This window comes from Trachurus japonicus, chromosome 24 (genome assembly GCF_045865225.1).
Source record: "Trachurus japonicus isolate A0001 chromosome 24, Traja_1.0".
Taxonomy (NCBI): Eukaryota; Metazoa; Chordata; class Actinopteri; order Carangiformes; family Carangidae; genus Trachurus; species Trachurus japonicus.
This window is the reverse complement of record NC_140930.1, coordinates 2694153-2714314: the sequence shown is the minus strand read 5'-3', so window position 1 is coordinate 2714314 and position 20162 is coordinate 2694153. Positions and strand designations below refer to the sequence as shown.

The following is a 20162-nucleotide window of genomic DNA, read 5'->3' as shown; positions in this document are numbered from 1 at the left end:
ACACAGCCCGTTTCCATGGAGATAGAAAACATCTTTCTTGTTTCTCGTTTTTTTTTGTGACGAGCAGTTTCAATGTTTGTCCAAGGAAGAATATTCAATATATTAGATTTATTCCGAGTCAAGTGAAATGTTTTAAGACTTTATTGCCAATATATATTTATAGATTCTTATTAAAAAATAGATTCCATAAGAATAGACAGGCCACTTTATTAAAATTGTGCATGCATATGTTTGCACACAAAGATGCATTTGAATTAAGACTGTATATCTGCACAATTTCAAAGATATAACTTGACTAATTCTGTGTTTTTTTGCAGAGGTATACATTTATCTGCATGCATCCTCCATTCTTTTAATTATCCTTTTCATTTATTGATTTATTTTTTGTCTGTTTTGTCACCGTTACCTGATAAAAACATATATTATTCACAAAAAAACCACAGTTACCCAGAGATTTTGACGGTGATAATCAGCATCGTGTTGAAGCTGAAGCTGAGACTCACACTCTGGTCCACCCAAAGACACATTTAATTTGTCTCGCTGTGATTCTTCTGCCTTTTTGTGGCATAAGTTACTATAACGAGGAGGGGAATCTGCACAGCAAACACATGTAAACACATTAATGCAACCATTTCTTTTACCCTGACAGTTATTCTATGAGTAAAAAAGACCCTGAGACGTGCAGACGCTGGTTTAAACTGTTGCAGCAGAGATGAACACGATGTCCCGCTGTGATTCCATTAATATTCTTATGGGAACTCTTATTTTGGAAGGATTTCAAACATGACATGGGCAGTTTTTCTCTCAAAGTTGTTTGAGGCCGCTACAAAGAAGTGAAAGACGTTATTATTATGTTGTATAATAACTAATATTGTTACGGCATAAAGACGTTTTTTATATTTCTGCTCAGATTATTCAGATGTGGATGAACCAAACGTTTACAGATATGATTCATAACATTCATTTTAACTGAAGATGTTGACTCTCATTCCCCTTTTGATTAGATTACATTACATTTTTTATTCGTTATTCTTATGCATCACATAAAAAAAAAAAAAGAGTTTGCAAATCAACTACAAAGGGATGAAAAATCACAATCACGATATGAAAAAGTACAACAAAGAGATGGAAATGTACCATTTAAAGACACAAATATATGTCCACTGCTTGGAGATCGTTATTTCTAGGCTATTTCTTTACATTATGATGCAATTAATTGCTATTTCTTGACATTACTACACAAACAATTGTTATTTCTTTGCTATTTCTTGACATTATGCAATTAATTGTAATTTCTTGGCTCTTTCTTGACATTAGTACACAATCAATTATTAATTCTTGGCTATTTCTTGACAATACTACGCAATTAACTGTTATTTCTTGGCTATTTCTTGACATTATTATACAATTAATTGTTATTTCTTGGCTATTTCTAGACATTACTATGCAATTAATTGTTATTTATTGGCTATTTCTTGACATTATCACGCAACAATTGTAATTTCTTGGCTATTTCTGGACATTATTACGCAACTAATTGTAATTTCTTCGCTATTTCTGGACATTATTATACAATTAATTGTTATTTCTGGGCTATTTCTTGACATTACCACAGAATTTATTGTTTCTTCGCTATTTCTTGACATTACTACGAAATTATTTGGTATTTCTTGGCTATTTCTAGACATTATAATGCAATTAATTATCATTTCTGGGCTATTTCTTAACCTTATCACATAATTAATGGCCTGTCAATTAACGGGTGACCGAATTATGTTTATTTAGATAATCATAGATACAGCACATTTGACCCCTGTGGGCCTCCGTAGAGCTCAGTCTGTGTCTACAGATGTGATCTTTGTTCTGTGGAGCAGTGACGGGGTAAAAAAACACAACTAAATCTAAACTATGAGCAGCAGCAGCAGCAGCAGCCAGGAGAAACGTCTGACTGAGCGTCGCTGCACTCGGACAGTTTTCCTGGCTGCGGAGCGTCGGATGTGAGCCAGCTCCGGCCCGGCTCGGTCTGTCTGCCAGAGTTGGCTCCAGGTTTTCCCGTTTGGCTCCAGATTTTCCCGTTAGTTTGACCCGGAGCGTCGCTCCAGTTCAGCAGAGGAAGGACACAAAGCTCTGAGCCACTGGAGCTGAATATGAAATATGCTGAGATGATCAAATAGTAGATATGAGAACAAAGATACAAAGATGGCTGCTGATCACGGATGTTGTCCTCTCCCTCCTCTGTCCTCCTCTTCTTCCTCTTCTCCCTCTCTCCTCTTCCTCCTCTCCCTCTCTCCTCTTCCTCCTCTTCTTCCTCCTCCTCCTCTTCCTCTTATTCCTCTCTCCTCCTCTTCCTCCTCCTCCTCTCTCCTACTCATCCTCCTCCTCCTCTTCCTCTCTCCTCCTCCTCTTCCTCTCTCTACTTCCTCCTCCTCCTCCTCTTCTTCCTCCTCTTCCTTCTTCTCATCGTCTTCATCTTAATTTCTCCTCCTCTTCCTCCTCCTACTCCTCTTCCTCTCTCCTCGTCCTCTTCCTCCTCATCTTCCTCTCTCCTCCTCTCCTCCTCCTTTCTCTTCCTCTCTCCTCCCTCCTCTTCTCCCTCTTCCTCTCTCCTCCTCTTCTTCCTCCTCCTCCTCTCCCTCCTCTCTCCTCCTCTTCTTCCTCATCTTCCTCCTCTTCCTCTCTCCTCCTCTTCCTCCTCCTCTCCCTCTCTCCTCTTCCTCCTCTTCTTCCTTCTCCTCCTCTTCCTCTCTCTACTTCCAACTCCTCCTCTTCTCTCTTCCTCTCTCCTCCTCTCTCTTCCTCTCTCCTCCTCCTCCCTCCTCCTCTTCCTCTTCCTCTATCTTCCTCTCTCCTCCACCTCCTCCTCTCTACTTCCTCTTCCTCCTCCCTCCTCCTCCTCCTTTCTCCTCCTCTTCATCTCTCCTATCTTCTCTCTCATCTCTCAGTGTGTACGGTTGCCCGTTGGCCAAGAAGAGGAAGGCTCTGGAGAAGCAGCCGCTGGAGCCGGCTGCCAAGAGGAGGCCCTTCATCACCTCCTGCCCCGGAGAGGAGGAGGAGGAGGAGGAAGAGGAGGAGGAGGAGGAGGAGGAAGACACCGGCGGCGTCTACACTGGCTACGGGAACGAAGCCATGGAAGTAGGGGAGGTGGGGAAGGAGGAGGAGGAAGGAGACGGGGAGGTGGAAGACGAGTTCTCCGAGCAGGGAGAGGAAGAGGAGGAGGAGGAGGAGGAAGAGGAAGAGGAGGAGGAGGTCGAGGTCGAGAGAGCCGACGCGCCGATAACAGGAGAGCGGGCGGAAGAGGAGGAAGAGGAAGAGGAGGAGGAGGAGGAAGAGGAAGAGGAGGAAGAAGAGGTGGAGGACGGTGACGACGAGGAGGAGCAGGAGGAAGACGAGGAGGAAGAGGAAGAGGAGGAGCAGAGTCGTCAGCAGGGTGAGTTTGATGTTTCTGCTTCTTCACCACATCAATGTTTTAATATTAGAGCTCCTTCAGTATAAAGGTAGATGTTTGTATTAAAGCTCCTTCAGAATAAAGGTCCATCCATCCATCCATTGTCCGCCGCTTATCCGGAGTCGGGTCGCGGGGGCAGCAGTCGGAGCAGGGATCCCCAGACTTCCCTCTCCCCGGACACTTCCTCCAGCTCTTCCGGGGGGACCCCAAGGCGTTCCCAGGCCAGCCGAGTGACGTAGTCACCCCAGCGTGTCCTGGGTCTTCCTCGGGGCCTCCTCCCGGTGGGACATGCCCGGAACACCTCACGAGGGAGGCGTCCAGGGGGCATCCTATACAGGTGCCCAAGCCACCTCAGCTGACTCCTCTCGATGTGGAGGAGCAGCGGCTCTACTCCGAGCTCCTCCCGGGTGACAGAGCTCCTCACCCTATCTCTAAGGGAGCGCCCCGCCACCCTGCGGAGGAAGCTCATTTCGGCCGCTTGTATCCGGGATCCCGTTCTTTCGGTCGACAATCGGCCGAATTCTCCTCTCCAGCACCCTGGAATAGACTTTCCCCGGGAGGCTGAGGAGTGTGATCCCCCGGTAGTTGGAACACACCCTCCGGTCCCCCTTTTTGAAGAGAGGGACCACCACCCCGGTCTGCCAGTCCAGAGGCACTGTCCCCGACTGCCACGCGATGCTGCAGAGGCGTGTCAGCCACGACAGCCCCACAACATCCAGAGACTTGAGGTACTCAGGGCGGATCTCATCCACACCCGGTGCCTTGCCACTGAGGAGCTTCCGGACTACCTCAGTGACTTCAGCTTGGGTAATGAATGAATCGACCTCTGAGTCCTCAGCCTCTGCTTCCTCGACGGAAGGCGTGTCAGTGGGATTGAGGAGATCCTTGAAGTATTCCTTCCCCCTCCCGACGATATCCCCAGTCGAGGTCACCAGCTCCCCTCCTCCACTGTAAACAGTGTTGGCGGAGCACTGTTTCCCCCCCTGATGCGCCGGATGGTTTCCCAGAATTTCCTCGAGGCCGACCGGTAGTCCTCCTCCATGGCCTCCCCAAACTTTTCCCAGACCCGAGTTTTTGCTTCTGTGACCGCCCGGGCTGCCGGTACCCGTCGGCTGCCTCGGGAGTCCCCCGAGCTAGCCAGGCTCGGTAGGACTCCTTCTTCAGCTTGACGGCATCCCTTACTTCCGGTGTCCACCACCGGGTTCGGGGATTGCCGCCGCGACAGGCACCGGAGACCTTACGGCCACAGCTCCGGACGGCCGCTTCAACAATGGAAGTGGAGAACATGGTCCATTCGGACTCAATGTCTCCAGCCTCCCTCGGAATCCGGTCAAAGCTCTCCTGGAGGTGGGAGTTGAAGACCTCCCTGACAGGGGATTCTGTCAGACGTTCCCAGCAGACCCTCACAATACGCTTGGGTCTTCCAGGTCTGACCAGCTTCCTCCCCTGCCAGCGGATCCAACTCACCACCAGGTGGTGATCAGTTGACAGCTCAGCCTCTCTCTTCACCCGAGTGTCCAAGACATACGGCCGGAGATCAGATGACACGACTACAAAGTCGATCATTGACCTCCGTCCTAGGGTGTCCTGGTGCCACGTGCACTGATGGACACCCTTATGCTCGAACATGGTGTTCGTTATGGACAGACTGTGGCTAGCACAGAAGTCCAATAACAGAACACCACTCGGGTTCAGATCGGGGAGGCCGTTCCTCCCAATCACACCTCTCCAGGTAACACTGTCGCTGCCCACGTGAGCGTTGAAGTCCCCCAACAGAACGATGGAGTCCCCAGTTGGGGCGCTTTCCAGCACCCCTCCCACCTCTCGCACCACCTCTCAACCTCCCGCACGAGCTCAGGCTCTTTCCCCCCCAGCGAGGTGACATTCCATGTCCCTAAAACCAGAGTCGTTGTCTGGGGATTGGGTCGCCGGGGCCCCCGCCCACGGCTGCCACCCAAAACACATGGCACCGGCCCCTTCTGAACCCTCCCGCGGGTGGTGAGCCTACGGAAAGGCGGGCCCACGTCGCTCACTGGGCCCGGCCGGGTCCCGTGGGTCAAGACCCGGCCACCAGACGCTCGCCTGCGAGCCCCGACCCCAGGCCTGGCTCTAGGGTGGGGCCCCGGTAACGCCAGTCCGGGCGACGTACACTTCCTTGATTGTTTCTTCTTCATAGGGGCTTGGAACCGCTCTTAGTCTGACCCGTCACCTAGGACCTGTTTGCCTTGGGAGACCCTACCAGGGGCATTAAGCCCCGGACAACATAGCTCCTAGGATCATTCGGGTGCTCAAACCCCTCCACCACGGTAAGGTGGCGGTTCAAGGAGGGGATAAAGGTAGATGTTTGTATTAAATATCCTTCAGAATAAAAGTTAGTATTAAAGCTCCTTCAAAATAAAGGTAGAGGTTAGTATTAAGGCTCCTTCAAAATAAAGGTAGACGTTTGTATTAAAGCTCCATACAGTATAAGGGGCCGTGTCCACCAAACGTGTTTTTAGCACAATAACATTAGCGGCAGCTTTCGACATGGACCCTGAGGTCGGCCGACCTTCAATACAAGTGATGGTCATGATATAAACCGAGCCACGTCTCTGTTGTGTTGCTGTGGTAACGTATGTCCCGCCCCTTCTTGATTCTGATTGGTCAGTGCGGGGAAAAGTGACATTGACGAGCGCGGCGCTGTTCTAAAAGTTGAACAAATTTCAACTAGAAGCGCTCTGAGCGCCGCGACAAAAAGAAGCAATTAAGCGCCGAGGGCGTTTTTCCGCCGAGGGCGCTGAGCGCTCTGAGCGCCCAACGCAATAGGGTTTGAATGGAAAGTAGACGCCCAGAGCGCTGAAAACACGTCTGGTGGACACGGCCCCTTAAGGTAGATGTTTGTGTTAAAGCTTCTTCCTGACCAGCCGTCAGGACTTCCTGTCACTTTGTGATGTCACAACTAAGCCCCGCCCCCTCACCACCAACTGGACCCACCATCCATCCAACAACAACTTGCAGGATTTTGTTTCTCTGAGTGTTTTATTCTGAAATCTGCTCTATTTTTAATTGGATCAAATCAGAGGCTTTAGTGAAAGTAAAACAGAGATGTTCTGGTTTGTTTTGACTCCTCCCTCTTCACTGTTTACTCATTTTCACGAGTCATCGAAATTAAGTCACTTGTTGTCACGTGACTTTTCTTTTTTTTTTTTCCTGCCGCTGCTGTTTGCGGGTTTTTTTCAGGAGTTGTTCCAGACTCCTTGTCCTCAGGTTCTGGGTCAGGACGACGTCCAGTCTCTTGGCTGCAGCCTCCGTCTACATCTTCCTCTCTCTTCTTCCTCCTCTTCCTCTCTCCTCCTTTTCATCCTCTTCATCTCTCCTCTCCTCCTCCTCATCTTCCTCTTCTTCCTCCTCCTCCCCACCGCCGCCTCCCCCCGTGTCCTCAATCGCTTCTGACAGCGCTTCACGAATAATCGGGAGAGGAGCTCTGCTGAGTTATTAACTCCCCCCCCCCCCTCCTCTCCCCCCTCTCCCCCCTCTCCCCCCTACTCCTCCTCCTCCTCCTCCCTCTCTCCTCCGTCTCGGCGGACGTGTCACATGGCGCTCTGCTCTGCCTCGGCTTCTCCTCCTGAGGATATTTATGGCTCCTGAATCGGAGCACCTCGCTCGCACGCCGCCTCTCTCCTCCTCCCCCCTTCTTTTTTTTTTTTTTTTTTTCAATTCCTCTGCTCTCATTCGCCGTCTCTGTCCCCAAAATCAACAGCAGTGAGTCTGTGAGCGAGGAGAGAAAGCGAGGAGAGCGATCAGCAGCAGCGGTGGCGGCGGTGGCGCTCTGGGTTGTGTGTTTTCTGTGAGTAAACAGTGGAAGATAATTGGGAGAGAGATAGAGAGATAGAGATAGATAGAGAGGCAGCTAGAGAATCAGAGAAGAAGGAGAGGAAGAGGAAGAAGGAGCAGGTTCAGTTGGTTTCCATTCTGGTTCTGTGAACGAACAGGAAGTCACGTGATCCGCAGAGCTGCGTCCTGATTGGTCAGAAGGTGTGAGGTCGTTCTGTTGTGTTGTGTTGTTTTCCATATTTTCCATATTTCGCACATCATTCTGTGACATTTAAACTGTAATCTGTCTTGTCTGTAACAACATCTATTGCACGTCTGTCCGTCCTGTGTGAGGGATCCCTCCTCTGTTTCTCCTGGTTTTCCCTGTTAAAAGGGTTTTCCATGGAGTTTTTCCTCAGTGGATGTGAGGGTCTAAGGACAGAGAATGTTGTTACTAGGGGTGGGCAAAAATATCGATATGGCAATATATTGCGATACTTTATATCGCGATACGATATCGATAATCAATAGGCTATTTAAATATCAATTTTTTTATTTTATTTTATTTTTTGGCTTTTGGCTTTTGATGCTTTTATAGGACAAATCTCCTTGTTGTTTACAACTACTTCCGGGTAGAAAACCAGCATTCGAACAATAGTGACGGACGAGAGTTTCGCTATATATATCTCATTTTTCATGTCATTATATCACCGTTTAGACTAATCTGATGTTTGTAAAGTTTATAAAACCAATGATTGGACAAACATTACTATTTATGTGTGCACATTTTTGTAATTAGTCATGGTTATCATAGATTAGCCGGGCTAACGGTTAGCTACCTGTTTAACTTTAATAACTCAGTGACTCAATAAACGCACTGTCATGAAAAAATATTTTCTCCAGCGGATATCTGAGTTCCAACATGACTGAGCTAACTGGAGTAGTTTCATGTCGTGTCCCACAACGGGAGGGTTTTAACAGCTGACGTCCTGATGTTAGCTTAGCTACCGTTAGCTGTCCCTGTCAGCTGCAGCCACTGATGCTTTCTAGACACCGTGATTCCCCCAAACTGAATAAATACAACACAAAACACACACACAGAAATAGTAATGTTTCTTCAATCATTTCAGATTTGTCTAAACGGTGATAGGGCGTGAAAAATATGATATATAGCTAAACTCTCGTTTGTTACTATTGATCTCATTCAAATTACGTGCTGGTTTTCTACCCGGAAGTAGAATGTAAACAACAAGGCGATTCGGTCTATTGATAGTATAGTTGAGAGAGACAGAGAGAGGGGGGATTGAGGACTGTAGCCTCTACATGGGGCGCCTGCTTAACCTCCTGCTCCACTCGATGCCCCCCAATATCGATATTTTTTCAAATAATAAATCATGTCTCAGACGTGTCACTGTACTGCTGCCTCAGACTTGTGTTGTACATGCAAATATGTTGTTGTAACTTGCACTTGTATAAAATGGCATGGATAATTTGAATTACATTGTTTTGACTCAGTTTGTCCCATAAATTATCACTATCATCTGATGTACATACAACTCGGATTTTAAGATGCATAATGCCTTTTACATTTTTCAGTGAACTATATGGAATATCGCAATATATCGCAAAATTTGGATATCGCAATATCGTATCGTATCGTTACTCAAGTATCGTGATGCGTATCGTATCGTGAGGTCCTTGGCAATATCCACCCCTAGTTGTTACGATGCCATGTAAAGCCCTTTGAGACAAACTAGTGGTAAAAACGGGGCAATACAAATAAACTTGCCTTCCCTTGTTTCTCTGCAGAGAGCCACTACAAACCCGGCGGACAATCATCGAAGCTCATCCCGGTCCAGAAGAAGGACGACAACAACAACAACAGCTGCACCACCGCCGTCCTCGGCCTCGGCCTCGTCGGCGCCATCGCCAACGTCAACGCCTCGGGAGAAGACTACGAGAACTACGACGAGCTGGTGGCCAAGTCGCTGCTCAACCTGGGCAAGATCGCCGAGGACGCCGCCTACCAGGCCATGACCGAGTCCGAGATGAACAGCAACTCCTCCAACAGCGCCGGAGAGGACGACGAAGACGAGGACGAGGACGATGGCGGCGACGGCGAGCACGGTGGCGGCGACAGGAAGGGCGAGCTGAGCGTGGACTTGGACAGCGACGTCGTACGCGAGACGGTGGACTCGCTGAAGCTGCTGGCTCAAGGCCACGGCGCCATGCTGCCCGAGGACGGATACCCAGAAGGCGCCATGGTGGACGACGGCGTTGGTGGTTGTCATGCCAACGGGCGGCACTGCGGCGGCGGCGTGCGGGCGGCGGCGGACGAGAGCGAGGAGGAGGTGTGTCTCAGCAGCCTGGAGTGTCTGAGGAACCAGTGCTTCGACCTGGCGCGGAAGCTGAGCGAGACGCAGCCGTGCGACCGCGCGGCGCTGCACGCCGTCCACCAGCAGCTGCACCACCACTCCACCGAGCAGCAGGGGGCGCTGCAGGCCAGGTACCGAGGCCGCCACAGGTCTCTGTCTGCTCCTTTACCTACGGCTAGGCTTGTCACGACCACACAGGTTCAGCAGTCGATGCCGATACCGTGGTTTCATTTACACGATTCTCGATGCTTATTCGATACCGCGATACTTTCAATCGGTTTCAGAAAGGTTTGATTTGAATCAATCTCTTTGAAGATTTCAGCTTGGGTGTTTACATGCCAACGAAACAAACGCTTCAAATGTGCCTGCAGCCGTGAGTGATCGCGTTACTATGGTTACAACAGTATTGATTACGGAAGTGCTACAGCTGTGCCGAAATACATCGTTTGTTGAGCGCAGTCTTTGCTGTTATAATATTTCTCTGTATTAAACAGCAGCGTGGCATGTTCCTAACTTTAGCAGGAAAAGAAGAGAGAGCGTTTGGAGTCGGGAGTGCGTAGGCAATATGTTGCCGGTGTTGTGCCGAAAAGAGACTGCCCGGGCAGGCAGTCTCTTTTCGGCACAACACCGGCGGCGCACCGCTTCCTCCTCCTCCTCCTCCTCCTCCTCCTCTTCCTCTCTCTGCATGAATTTTCGGACACCGAGTGGAAACAGAACTTCCGCATGACCCGCCAGTCCGTTATGAAATTTCTTGCTCGACATTTTCCCATATTACACGGACATTTTCACTTGAGTGACAGCCAGGCAGGCACGGCTCGTACGTGCTCAAGCCTGCGTGCGTGTGTGCGTACACGTCAAGTCCTGAACGAACGCAGCCTGGGATCAACCTGTTTCAAGTGTATACATGACAGACAGATCGCTTTAGAAAAGGTTTAAACCACCCCCTTCAATCTGGTCGGAATTTCAACCGGTTTGGGGTAATTGAAACGGTTTGAGGTGTTTACATGAAGTATTTTCAATCGGTTTGGTCTCCCAAACCTTTCTGAAACCGATTGAAACTGTCCATGAAACATGTACCCATTGTTTCATTTTTCAATTCGTACGTTTCGCGTTCACACAGGTTTGTTTTCTCTCAGGTCCACTCCAAACCATTACGGTCCAAACGCTGCACAACTGTCAGAGCGTCATGCTTCAATGACAACTGACCAGAGAAAAGACGCGTGGCACGTCATGTTTGCATGAGCTCAGATTTGTGGCGACACCGAGCAGTTGGAACGTTCACATGAACGGACGGCGAGTTCGACTGTAGCCGCGTATACCGTCCGCTTCAGTCCCAACAGGAATCGACGCGGCGTGCCAAAGGCAAAGTTGTTTATTTGGTACCGTCGTATAATTTGCGTGTTTGGCATCGACTTGGTACTGAAACACCAGTTCTCGTGACAACCCTACCTACCTACATACCTACCTACCGACTCCCCCGCCGACGCCGGCTCACCGAGGTTTGACGCTCTCCACTCTGGTCTCTCCCCGTCGTCCACTCAGGTTCGATAACTGCCAGCAGGCGGTGGCAGCGGCAGCGGCGGCGGCGGACGAGCCCCGGCCGCTGGAGCGCAGCTACTCCGACATGGTGAACCTGATGAAGCTGGAGGAGCAGCTGAGCCCGGCGTCGCGCGGCGGCTACCCGCCGGGCTGCGGCCACGACGGCGACGAGGACACGACGTCGGTGGCCTCGGACCGCTCCGACGAGACCTTCGACATGGCCAAGGGAAACCTGTCGCTGCTGGAGAAGGCCATCGCGCTGGAGTCGGAGCGGGCCAAGGTGATGAGGGACCGCATGGCCTCGGAGCACGCCGCGCCGCGCCACCGCGACCACCACAACCTCCGCGGGCAGGCCGGCGGCGAGCAGAGCCCCAGGCTGAGCAGCGGCGCCGAGGAGCGCAAGTCCAGGATGCACCACGACGGGCTGAAGAGGGCGTACTACCCTAAAGGTAGGAGGACAAACACACACACACCGACCCACACCGCGCCGCCGGTATTGATCCACGGTGAACTGTGGAAATCCGTCCAATCAGAGCCTCTCGTCTACTCACACACAGACACACACACACACAGGATTTTAGAGTATTTTTATTTTTTATTTCCTGGTATATCAAAATCTTTCTAAGAATATTTGTCTTATTTCTTGTCAAAATGTCTCATTTCTAGTCAAAACTAATCTCTTTCCACTTAAAATAAGACTCATCACCTAAAAATTAACTTGTTTTTAGATCATTTTCACTTGTTTCAAATAAATTTCCACTTGAAATGAGTAGAAAAATCTGCCAGTGAAAGCAAGTTTTTTTTGTGCTTGTAATAAGGAAGAAAAACTTGATCTAATATCAGTTTTTTGTACTTATTTCAAGTGAAAATCTGCTTGAAAGAAGTAAAAAGTGTCTAAAAACAAGCTACTTTTTATGTGATGAGTCTTATTTTAAGTAGAATGAGATTTGTTTTGACAAGAAATTACATTTTGACTAGAAATAAGACAAATATTCTTGGTAAGATTTTGAGTTTTTGCAGTGTGCTGTTGTTGGAGGTAGGAACCTTTGTCTGTCAGGACCGTTTTCACCGTGACACCTGAACTTCCTGTCCGTCCGTCCGTCCGTCCGTCGGTGTGAACAGAGATTCACTGAATGAATGATTGACAGTAGGAAACCTGTGTCATTCCCATGATGCTTTGCAGCGACACACATCAGGAGCGGTGCTGTCAAGTGTTTTACAGACAAGATTATTATCGTAAAGATAATTAAACTGAACTGAACTGTAACACACGATGTCACCGAGCATCTAAATCCTACAGTTTAAATATTAAACTGTTTCATTCAGACTGTTTAATAAAACACTGCAGTAAACTCACTGACTTAAACAGTCTGGCTGCTGATTGGTCAACTGAATAAGCTGCAGCTGTTTTGTCCCGCCCACTGAAAAACTACTTAATTAAAACGTATCTTTGACAAATGAAGAATCTACACCTTTTGGAAAAATGATTACCATATATGGTAACTTAAAAAAATATATACTTTTTTTTTTTTGTGGGGGGGGGGGGGGGTCTAAAAGTAAGTCTTCTCTTCTCTCCTCTCCTTTCCTTTTCATTTCTTCTCTTCCCTTTTTGTCTTCTCTTCTCTTTTCTTCTCTTCTTCTCTGCTCTGCTTTTCTCTTCTCTTCTCTCCTCTCCTTTCCTTTCCTTTCTTTCTCTCCTCTCCTCTTCTCTTCTCTTTTCTCCTCTCCTTTCATTTTCATGTCTTCTCTTCTCTTCTTTGCTGCTTTTCTCTTCTCTCCTCTTCTTCCCTTCTCTTCTCTTCTTTTCATTTCTCCACTCCTCTCCTTCTCTTCTCTTGTCTTGTCTTCTCTTCCATTCTTCTCTGCTTTTCTCTTCTCTCCTCTTCTCTTCTCTTCTCTTCTCTCCTCTTCTCTTCTTCCCTTCCCTTCTTTTCTTTTCATTTCTCCTCTCCTTCTCTTCCTTTCTCTTCTCTTCTCTTCTCTTCTCTTCTCTTCTCTTCTCTTCTCTCCTCTCCTCTCCTCTCCTCTCCTCTTCTCTTCTCTCCTCTTCTCTTCTCTTCTCTTCTCTTCTCTTCTCTTCTCTTCTCTTCTCTCCTCTCCTCTCCTCTCCTCTCCTCTCCTCTCCTCTCCTCTTCTCTTCTCTTCTCTTCTCTCAAACAAACAAACAAATCTCCCCGTTGATCGCCGGCGTTTCAACAACCGTCGTCATCTTGTTCATCGTTTCTTCATCCTGCCAATAATTCCTCTTCCTCCACCTCCTCTTCACTACGTTACATTACATTTTGACCTGCAGCAGCTTTTTACTCCAAAACTCTGATCCCAGGTCAGCGGGGAGGGAGTTTATCTTGTCTGTCTGACTTACTGTAACCCTCAATACTGCAGCAGCAGCCCGGGGCTAGCCACACACACACACACACACACACACACACACACACACACTGTAACTCTAATGTCTTCTGGGTTGGATGAGTTTCTGACCTCTGGGCTCTCCGACCCCGTTCAAACCCCACCACCGCGTTACAGTATTTTTTCAGACGAGCCGGTGGTGAGATAATGGCCGCTCCGCTCGTTTTCTGCATTCAGCTCCAACAACACTCTTTACTGTAGTTTCTCTTTTATTTATTTCCGTCCTCCTCTTCTCTTTCCTTTCCTTTCCTTTCCTTTCCTTTCCTTTCTTTCTCTTCTCTTCTCTTCCCTGCTCCTCTCCTTTTCCTTCTCTTCTCTTCTTTTCTTTTTTTCTCTTCTCTTCTCTTCTCTCCTTTTCTTTTTTCTCTTCTCTTCTCTTCTCTCCTTTCCTTTTCTTTTTTCTCCTCTCCTTTTCTTTTTTCTCCTCTCCTTCTCTTCTCTTCTCTTCTCTCCTTTCCTTTTCTTTTTTTCTCTTCTCTTCTCTTCTCTTCTCTTCTCTTCTCTTCTCTTCTCTCCTTTCCTTTTCTTTTTTCTCTTCTCTTCTCTCCTTTCCTTTTCTTTCTTTCTCTTCTCTTCCCTGCTCCTCTCCTTTTCCTTCTCTTCTCTTCTCTTCTCTCCTTTCCTTTTCTTTTTTTCTCTTCTCCTCTCCTTCTCTTCTCTTCTCTTCTTTTCTCTTCTCTTCTCTCCTTTTCCTTCTCTTCTCTTCTCTCCTTTCCTTTTCTTTTTTCTCTTCTCTTCTCTTCTCTTCTCTCCTTTCCTTTTCTTTTTTTCTCTTCTCCTCTCCTTCTCTTCTCTTCTTTTCTCTCCTTTCCCTTCTTCTCTCCTCTCCTCTCCCCTCCTCTCCTTTTCTCTCCTCTTTTCTCCTTCTCTTCTCTTCTCTTTTCTCCTCTCCGTGTTACAGTATTTTTTCAGACGAGCCGGTGGTGAGATAATGGCCGCTCGTTTTCTGCATTCAGCTCCAACAACACACTTTACTGTAGTTTCTCTTTTATTTTTTTCCGTTTTTTCCTCCTCCTCCTTGACAGCAGCTTATGTTGTTATAAAATAGGCCGGTGTGGGAACATCAGACTCAGACGGCCCCGGCTTGTCAGGCATGAGTAATGGCAATCCCGCACGGCCCGTTAGGAGAGCAAATCTCATCTGTGGGACGCTGCCGTGTGCCGCTGCCGTGCCGTCCGCGGCCTATTTCTCTAAATCCACTCAAAATGCGATACGAGGCCCAGCGCCGCCGGGAGGGAAGGGAGTCGGTGCCGCGGTGCGAGTTATCAGCGCGGCGACAGACTCGGACGGGGCTTCAGACTGATTCATTAGTGCAGACGAGGCCCCGCGCCGTCGGCCCACTGGGAGGTTTTATATTAGTGCGAGGGAAGGCTTTCATTATCGTGTGTCTGTCTGAGTCCGAAAACCAAAAAAAACCAAGGACGAGGAAACTCTGGTCGACTGACTCCAGGTGTCAGGTGTCTGAGCGGGGAGAGATGAAATCCTCTCTCCTGCTGCCATTTTGTTTTGTTTTGTTTTCGTGTTGTGTTCAGGGACCAGTTTCTTTATCTGTTTGTTCTGCTCGTTAAAGCAGAAGTAAGCGATCCGGTCGTTTTGGCTAATGCTGCGTTCCAGGCAGGCTTTTGAAACCATAAATTACAGCTTCAAGTCACAACTTACGACTTTGTAGCGTTCCAGGCAACCCACTCGTGTTTTTCTGACCTGTTTTACCTGTGAAAGTCACTATAACGGCCACTCGTAACTTCTGACCCGTGAACTCGTACCAGATCGAACTGGTACGACTTCACAAGTCGGAAAAACACGAGTTACGAGTTGCCTTGAACGCACCATAACGTCTTGTCAGCTGATGGAGTTAGCAGCCCCCGCCCTCGTCATGGATCTATTGGTCCTCGTCCCTACGTCACCACATTCAGGCGCATCCCTTGGCTGCACACACAGAGAGGACTGCTCCTTTATGCCGTTCTCTCTCCTCATTGGATAAAACTTGTAGGATACGAGAAAAGTTTTCTCCTCGGCTTACAGCAGAGCAGAGTGACTGACAGACCCGTGTTTCGGTTCAAACACTCTATGTAAATGATTGCCGTCGGAAGATATAACTATTTAAGACTTCTATTAACACAAAAATATCACTTACTTCTGCTTTAAGTTTCATGTGTAAAACTCTCTGAATCTGACAGATCTGAAATCACCAGCAACCTGTCACACCGTTGGACGGTACCAATGTGTTTTAGTGAATCCAAAACTGCACATATTGCAAATGCAGTTTTGTTTTTACAGTAAAGCAGAAGTAAGCGATCCGGTGGTTTTGTCTAACTTCTTGTCAGCCGATGGAGTTAGCAGTCCCCGCCCTCGTCCCTACGTCACCACATTCACGCGCATCCCTTGGCTGCACACACAGAGAGGACCGCCCCTTTATGCCGTTCTCTCTCCTCATTGGATAAAGGTTGTAGGATACAAGGAAAGTTTTCTCCTCAGCTCAGAGCAGAGCAGAGTGACTGACAGACCCGTGTTTCAGACCAAACACTCTATAGAAGTGATTGCTGTCGGAAGATATAACTATTTAAGACTTATATTAACACAAATATTCCGCTTACTTCTGCTTTAACTTGATTGATTATCAGTTGTTGGTGTTGGTTATGTGAGTTGTTGCCTGGTCGCCCTCATGAAAGAGAATGGAAGAGTATTAGGGCCATTCATGAAAAAGAAATGAGAGGAGCTATAATTTTTTTTTTCATTATGCATGTCAAGAGTAAACTCAAAATGTTGTGTGAAAGTTTGAAAATGATTTCAATTAAGTATACACAGTTGAATAACTTCAGAAACCTACTCTTACCGTTACACTCCAAGGATGCATGTAATTGTCAGCCGCACTCCTAATTTAATGGACCAAAGAGGACATTTTGACTTTATTCTTGATATTTTAACTTTTTTTTCCGACATTTCGACTTTATTCTCAAGTTGCATAATGAAAAAAAAATCTCCCTCCTCTCTTTTTTTTTCATGAGTGGCCCTAATAAAGAGACCACGGATCAGGAAGTTAGGTATCTGGTTTTAAAAAGGTTAAGTAAAATAAATAACATGCATTGAAAAACAATCCTGGTTCATCTCCAGGAAGTTTTTTATGATGACCGACAGAAAACAGCGGAAGAAGAAATAGAAAGTCAGCACTATAGAACTTTTACCTGCAAAATATTTTCATAAAGGACCAAAACAAAAAATGCTCCCTCAAGAAATGTAGACTGGAAGACTGGAAAACAGGAAATATTATTATAAAGATAAAAAAAAAAGAAAAAGTAATTGATCTTTTTATACAGTTTATAGTAGTATAAACATTTTTTAAAAATTTTTTACAATAAGATGTGATGAATTCAGTCGGTTGTTCCAAGGAAGCAGGAAGTGCTAAATGCTAACAGTATTTTATAGATGTTTTGTTTTGTACGATCAGATAAGTAAAGTGGAGTAAAATAAAAACCTTCTTATGCAGGCCTAGAGTAGAAGCATAAAGTAGAAATACAAGTTCAGTAGCCTACTTTAGTAAATGATTGTTGATGTGTGATGTAGCTAAGCTAACTCACTTGGCTGTTGCGCTACGTAGGAACCAGACTTCAGCCGTCAGTTAGCCTAGCCTACCCGTCGACTCACCTCCCTCTTTCTCTCTCTCTCTCCCTCCTTTTTGTTCTCCAGAGTCGTCCCGGGGCGAGAAGAAGGAGAGTAAGTGTCCGACGCCGGGCTGCGACGGGACGGGTCACGTGACGGGTCTGTACCCGCACCACCGCAGCCTGTCCGGGTGTCCCCACAAAGACCGCGTCCCTCCTGAGAGTAGGTCCCTCTGCCTGGGTGTTCTGTTTCTGTGTGTGTTGGAAAAAAAAACACACTCAACACACAGTCTGTAAAACAGGCGGATCTGACGAGTCATCGCAGATCCACGTCAGGGGGCGGGGCTTCAACTGAACAGGCAGAGGGCGGAGCCAGAGGCAGGAAGCGTCGACTGGTCGAGTAAAACCTCAGCTGGGTCTGCTCCTAAGCTAACAGGCTAAAATTCTGATTATTTAGGCTACTTATCTTTTTTAATTTTTTCTTTTTTGGTTGCACTCTGTCAGTATCTTTAAATACATTAGCTACATTAGCACATTAGCTCCAATTTGGCTTCAACAACCACAACATTGTCAACAAACCAGTGGCACAACATCTGTTTAACTACTACAACTGTTAGCTACTTCAAAATAAAACCCAGTATTACCAATAAAACTCAAATTCAGCTTCTTGTTTACTGTTGGTAGTGTTAGCTACATTAGCTACATAAGCTATGTTAGCTACATTAGCTCCAATTTGGCTACAACAACCAAAACAGTGTCAATAAACCAGTGGCACAGCATCTGTCCAGCTACCACAGCTGCTACTTCAAAATAAAACCCAATTGCCAATAAATTGCGAATTTGGCTTTTTTTTTACTGTCGATATCTTTAGCTACCTTAGCTACGTAAGCTACATTAGCTACATTCTACATTAGCTGCGTTAGCTACATTAGCTCCTATTTGGATCCAACAACCAAAACAGTGTCAGTAAACCAGTGGCACAACATCTGTCCAGCTACCACAGCTGCTACTTCAAAATAAAAACCCAATATTACCAATAAATTGCTAATTCGGCTTTTTGTTTACTTATCTTTAGCTACATTAGCTACGTTAGCTATTAGCTCCTATTTGGATCCAACAACCAAAACAGTATCAATAAGTGGCACAGCATCTGTCCAACTACCACTCTGCTACTTCAAAATAAAATCAAGTACTAGGCTACCAATAAATCTCTAATTCAGCTTCTTGTTTCCTGTCGATATCTTTAGCTACATTAGCTACATTAGCTACATAAGCTACATTAGCTACATTAGCTCCTATTTGGGTCCATAACTCAGTGGCACAACTGTTCAGCTGCTACTTCAAAACAAAAACACAGTAAGGCTTTTTAAAATCACCTTCCTACTCTGAGTGCCTCAGTTCCCGCTACCATCTAGTTTTTAAAGACACAGTATCACTAATAAAACTCTAATTGATCATCTTTGGCTCCGCCTGCTGAGATTTCACTCAACCAATCAGATCGTCTCCTCCTCTGAGAGAAACTTTTAGTATTTTTTTCACCTTGAAAACAAGTGAAAATCCTCTGGTCGCTTCAGTTCATGAACCCAAACTCACTTCATTTTTTAAGTTGTTGTTGACTTGTTGGATGGATCGTGTGGCCGTGAGCGTTTGGACGATGGATGTCGGGCATGTTGAGCTGTCCACCACCACCACCACGCACCCGTCCTGCATGATATGACGTCTGTGTTGTGTCATTTGAAAGAACTTGTCCGGTTTTCATCCATCGAGGAGCTGAAGCTTTTTCTGTTGTTGTGATGTTGTGGCGATGAGTCAAGGATGTAATGACGTTCGGAGGTAAAAGAAAACCCTGCGCTGCAAAAACTCTAAATCTTACCAAGAGTAGGCTATTTGTCTTATTTCTTGTAAAAAAAATTGTAATTTCTAGTCAAAACAAATCTCATTCTACTTAAAATAAGACTCATCACATTAAAAGTAACTTGTTTTTAGACACTTTTTACTTCTTTCAAACAGATTTTCATTGAAATAAGTAGAAAAATCTGCCAGTGAAAGCAAGTTTTTCTTTCTTATTACAAGCACAAAAAACTTGCTTTCACTGGCAGATTTTTCTACTTATTTGAAATTTTGTTTGAAACAAGTGAAAATGATCTAAAAAGAAGTTAATTTTTAGGTGATGAGTCTTATTTTAAGTGAAAAGAGATTAGTTTTGACTAGAAATGAGACATTTTGACAAGAAATAAGACAAATATTCTTGGAAAGATGTAGAGTTTTTGCAGTGTGATCCTGAGGTTGTGAGTCACTGAACGCAGCACTTTAAGACCCGTGTGTCCTCCTCCTCTTCCTGCCCCTCCCCCCTCCCTCCCTCCATCACACCTGCCTGATGTGACGTGAACAGCATGAAGAGTTGGTGTTTTTTTCCTGCTGCTGCTGCTACACACACTCACAACCCACCTGCATGACCACACACACACCTGCTCTGATGACCACTAACCACACTCACATGTCACAGGTAAAAGTTACCACGGTAACGTCACTGCCTGCGTTAGAGGTTACAGCTTCATACGGGAGAAAAACAACACGGAGAGAAGTCGAGCCGATGAGTCTGAGTCTGTTTCTAGAGAATAGAAAAATATAAATAAGTAAAAGTAGAATAAGAAAACTTTATATCCTCATATAAGATTTAGATGATTTAGATCAAAATGCAGGATTAAAGATTAGGTTAGATGAAGCAAAGACTCCAGTTCAGATAATAAGACAATTTCCAGTTGCACAAAACACCCTTAAATCTGTTAAATTATCCTAAAATGATTCGCTTGTTCATCTCAGTCTCTTGCTTAAGGTGTTTTGTGCAGCGATTGAACAAACTAAGTTAATATTTGATTTGAGTTGAGTTTGCGTTGAAGTTTCCCTTATTTAAGGTTTTTTTCCTTATCTTAGTCTCAAAGAACCACTTACTGTAAAGTCAGTTTAACCATCACACAAAAGACCAAACTAAGGGAAAAATCTTAAGAT

At 46.3% G+C, this 20162-nt stretch overlaps 1 protein-coding gene across 8 annotated transcripts in view; it reads left to right on the top strand.

Annotated features, from left to right (window-relative positions):
* myt1la (myelin transcription factor 1-like, a) overlaps nucleotides 1–20162 on the top strand; it is a 93995-nt gene that overhangs the window by 33482 nt on the left and 40351 nt on the right. For 6 of the 8 annotated variants that reach the window (XM_085770515.1, XM_085770518.1, XM_085770520.1 and 3 more), the window contains exons 5-8: nucleotides 2943–3427; nucleotides 9047–9761; nucleotides 11155–11600; nucleotides 17242–17376. In XM_085770515.1, the coding sequence (XP_085626641.1) occupies nucleotides 2943–3427; nucleotides 9047–9761; nucleotides 11155–11600; nucleotides 17242–17376 (1781 nt within the window). The remainder of the gene's footprint in view (nucleotides 1–2942; nucleotides 3428–9046; nucleotides 9762–11154; nucleotides 11601–17241; nucleotides 17377–20162) is intronic. The other 2 variants (XM_085770517.1, XM_085770514.1) reach the window with 1 other exon arrangement.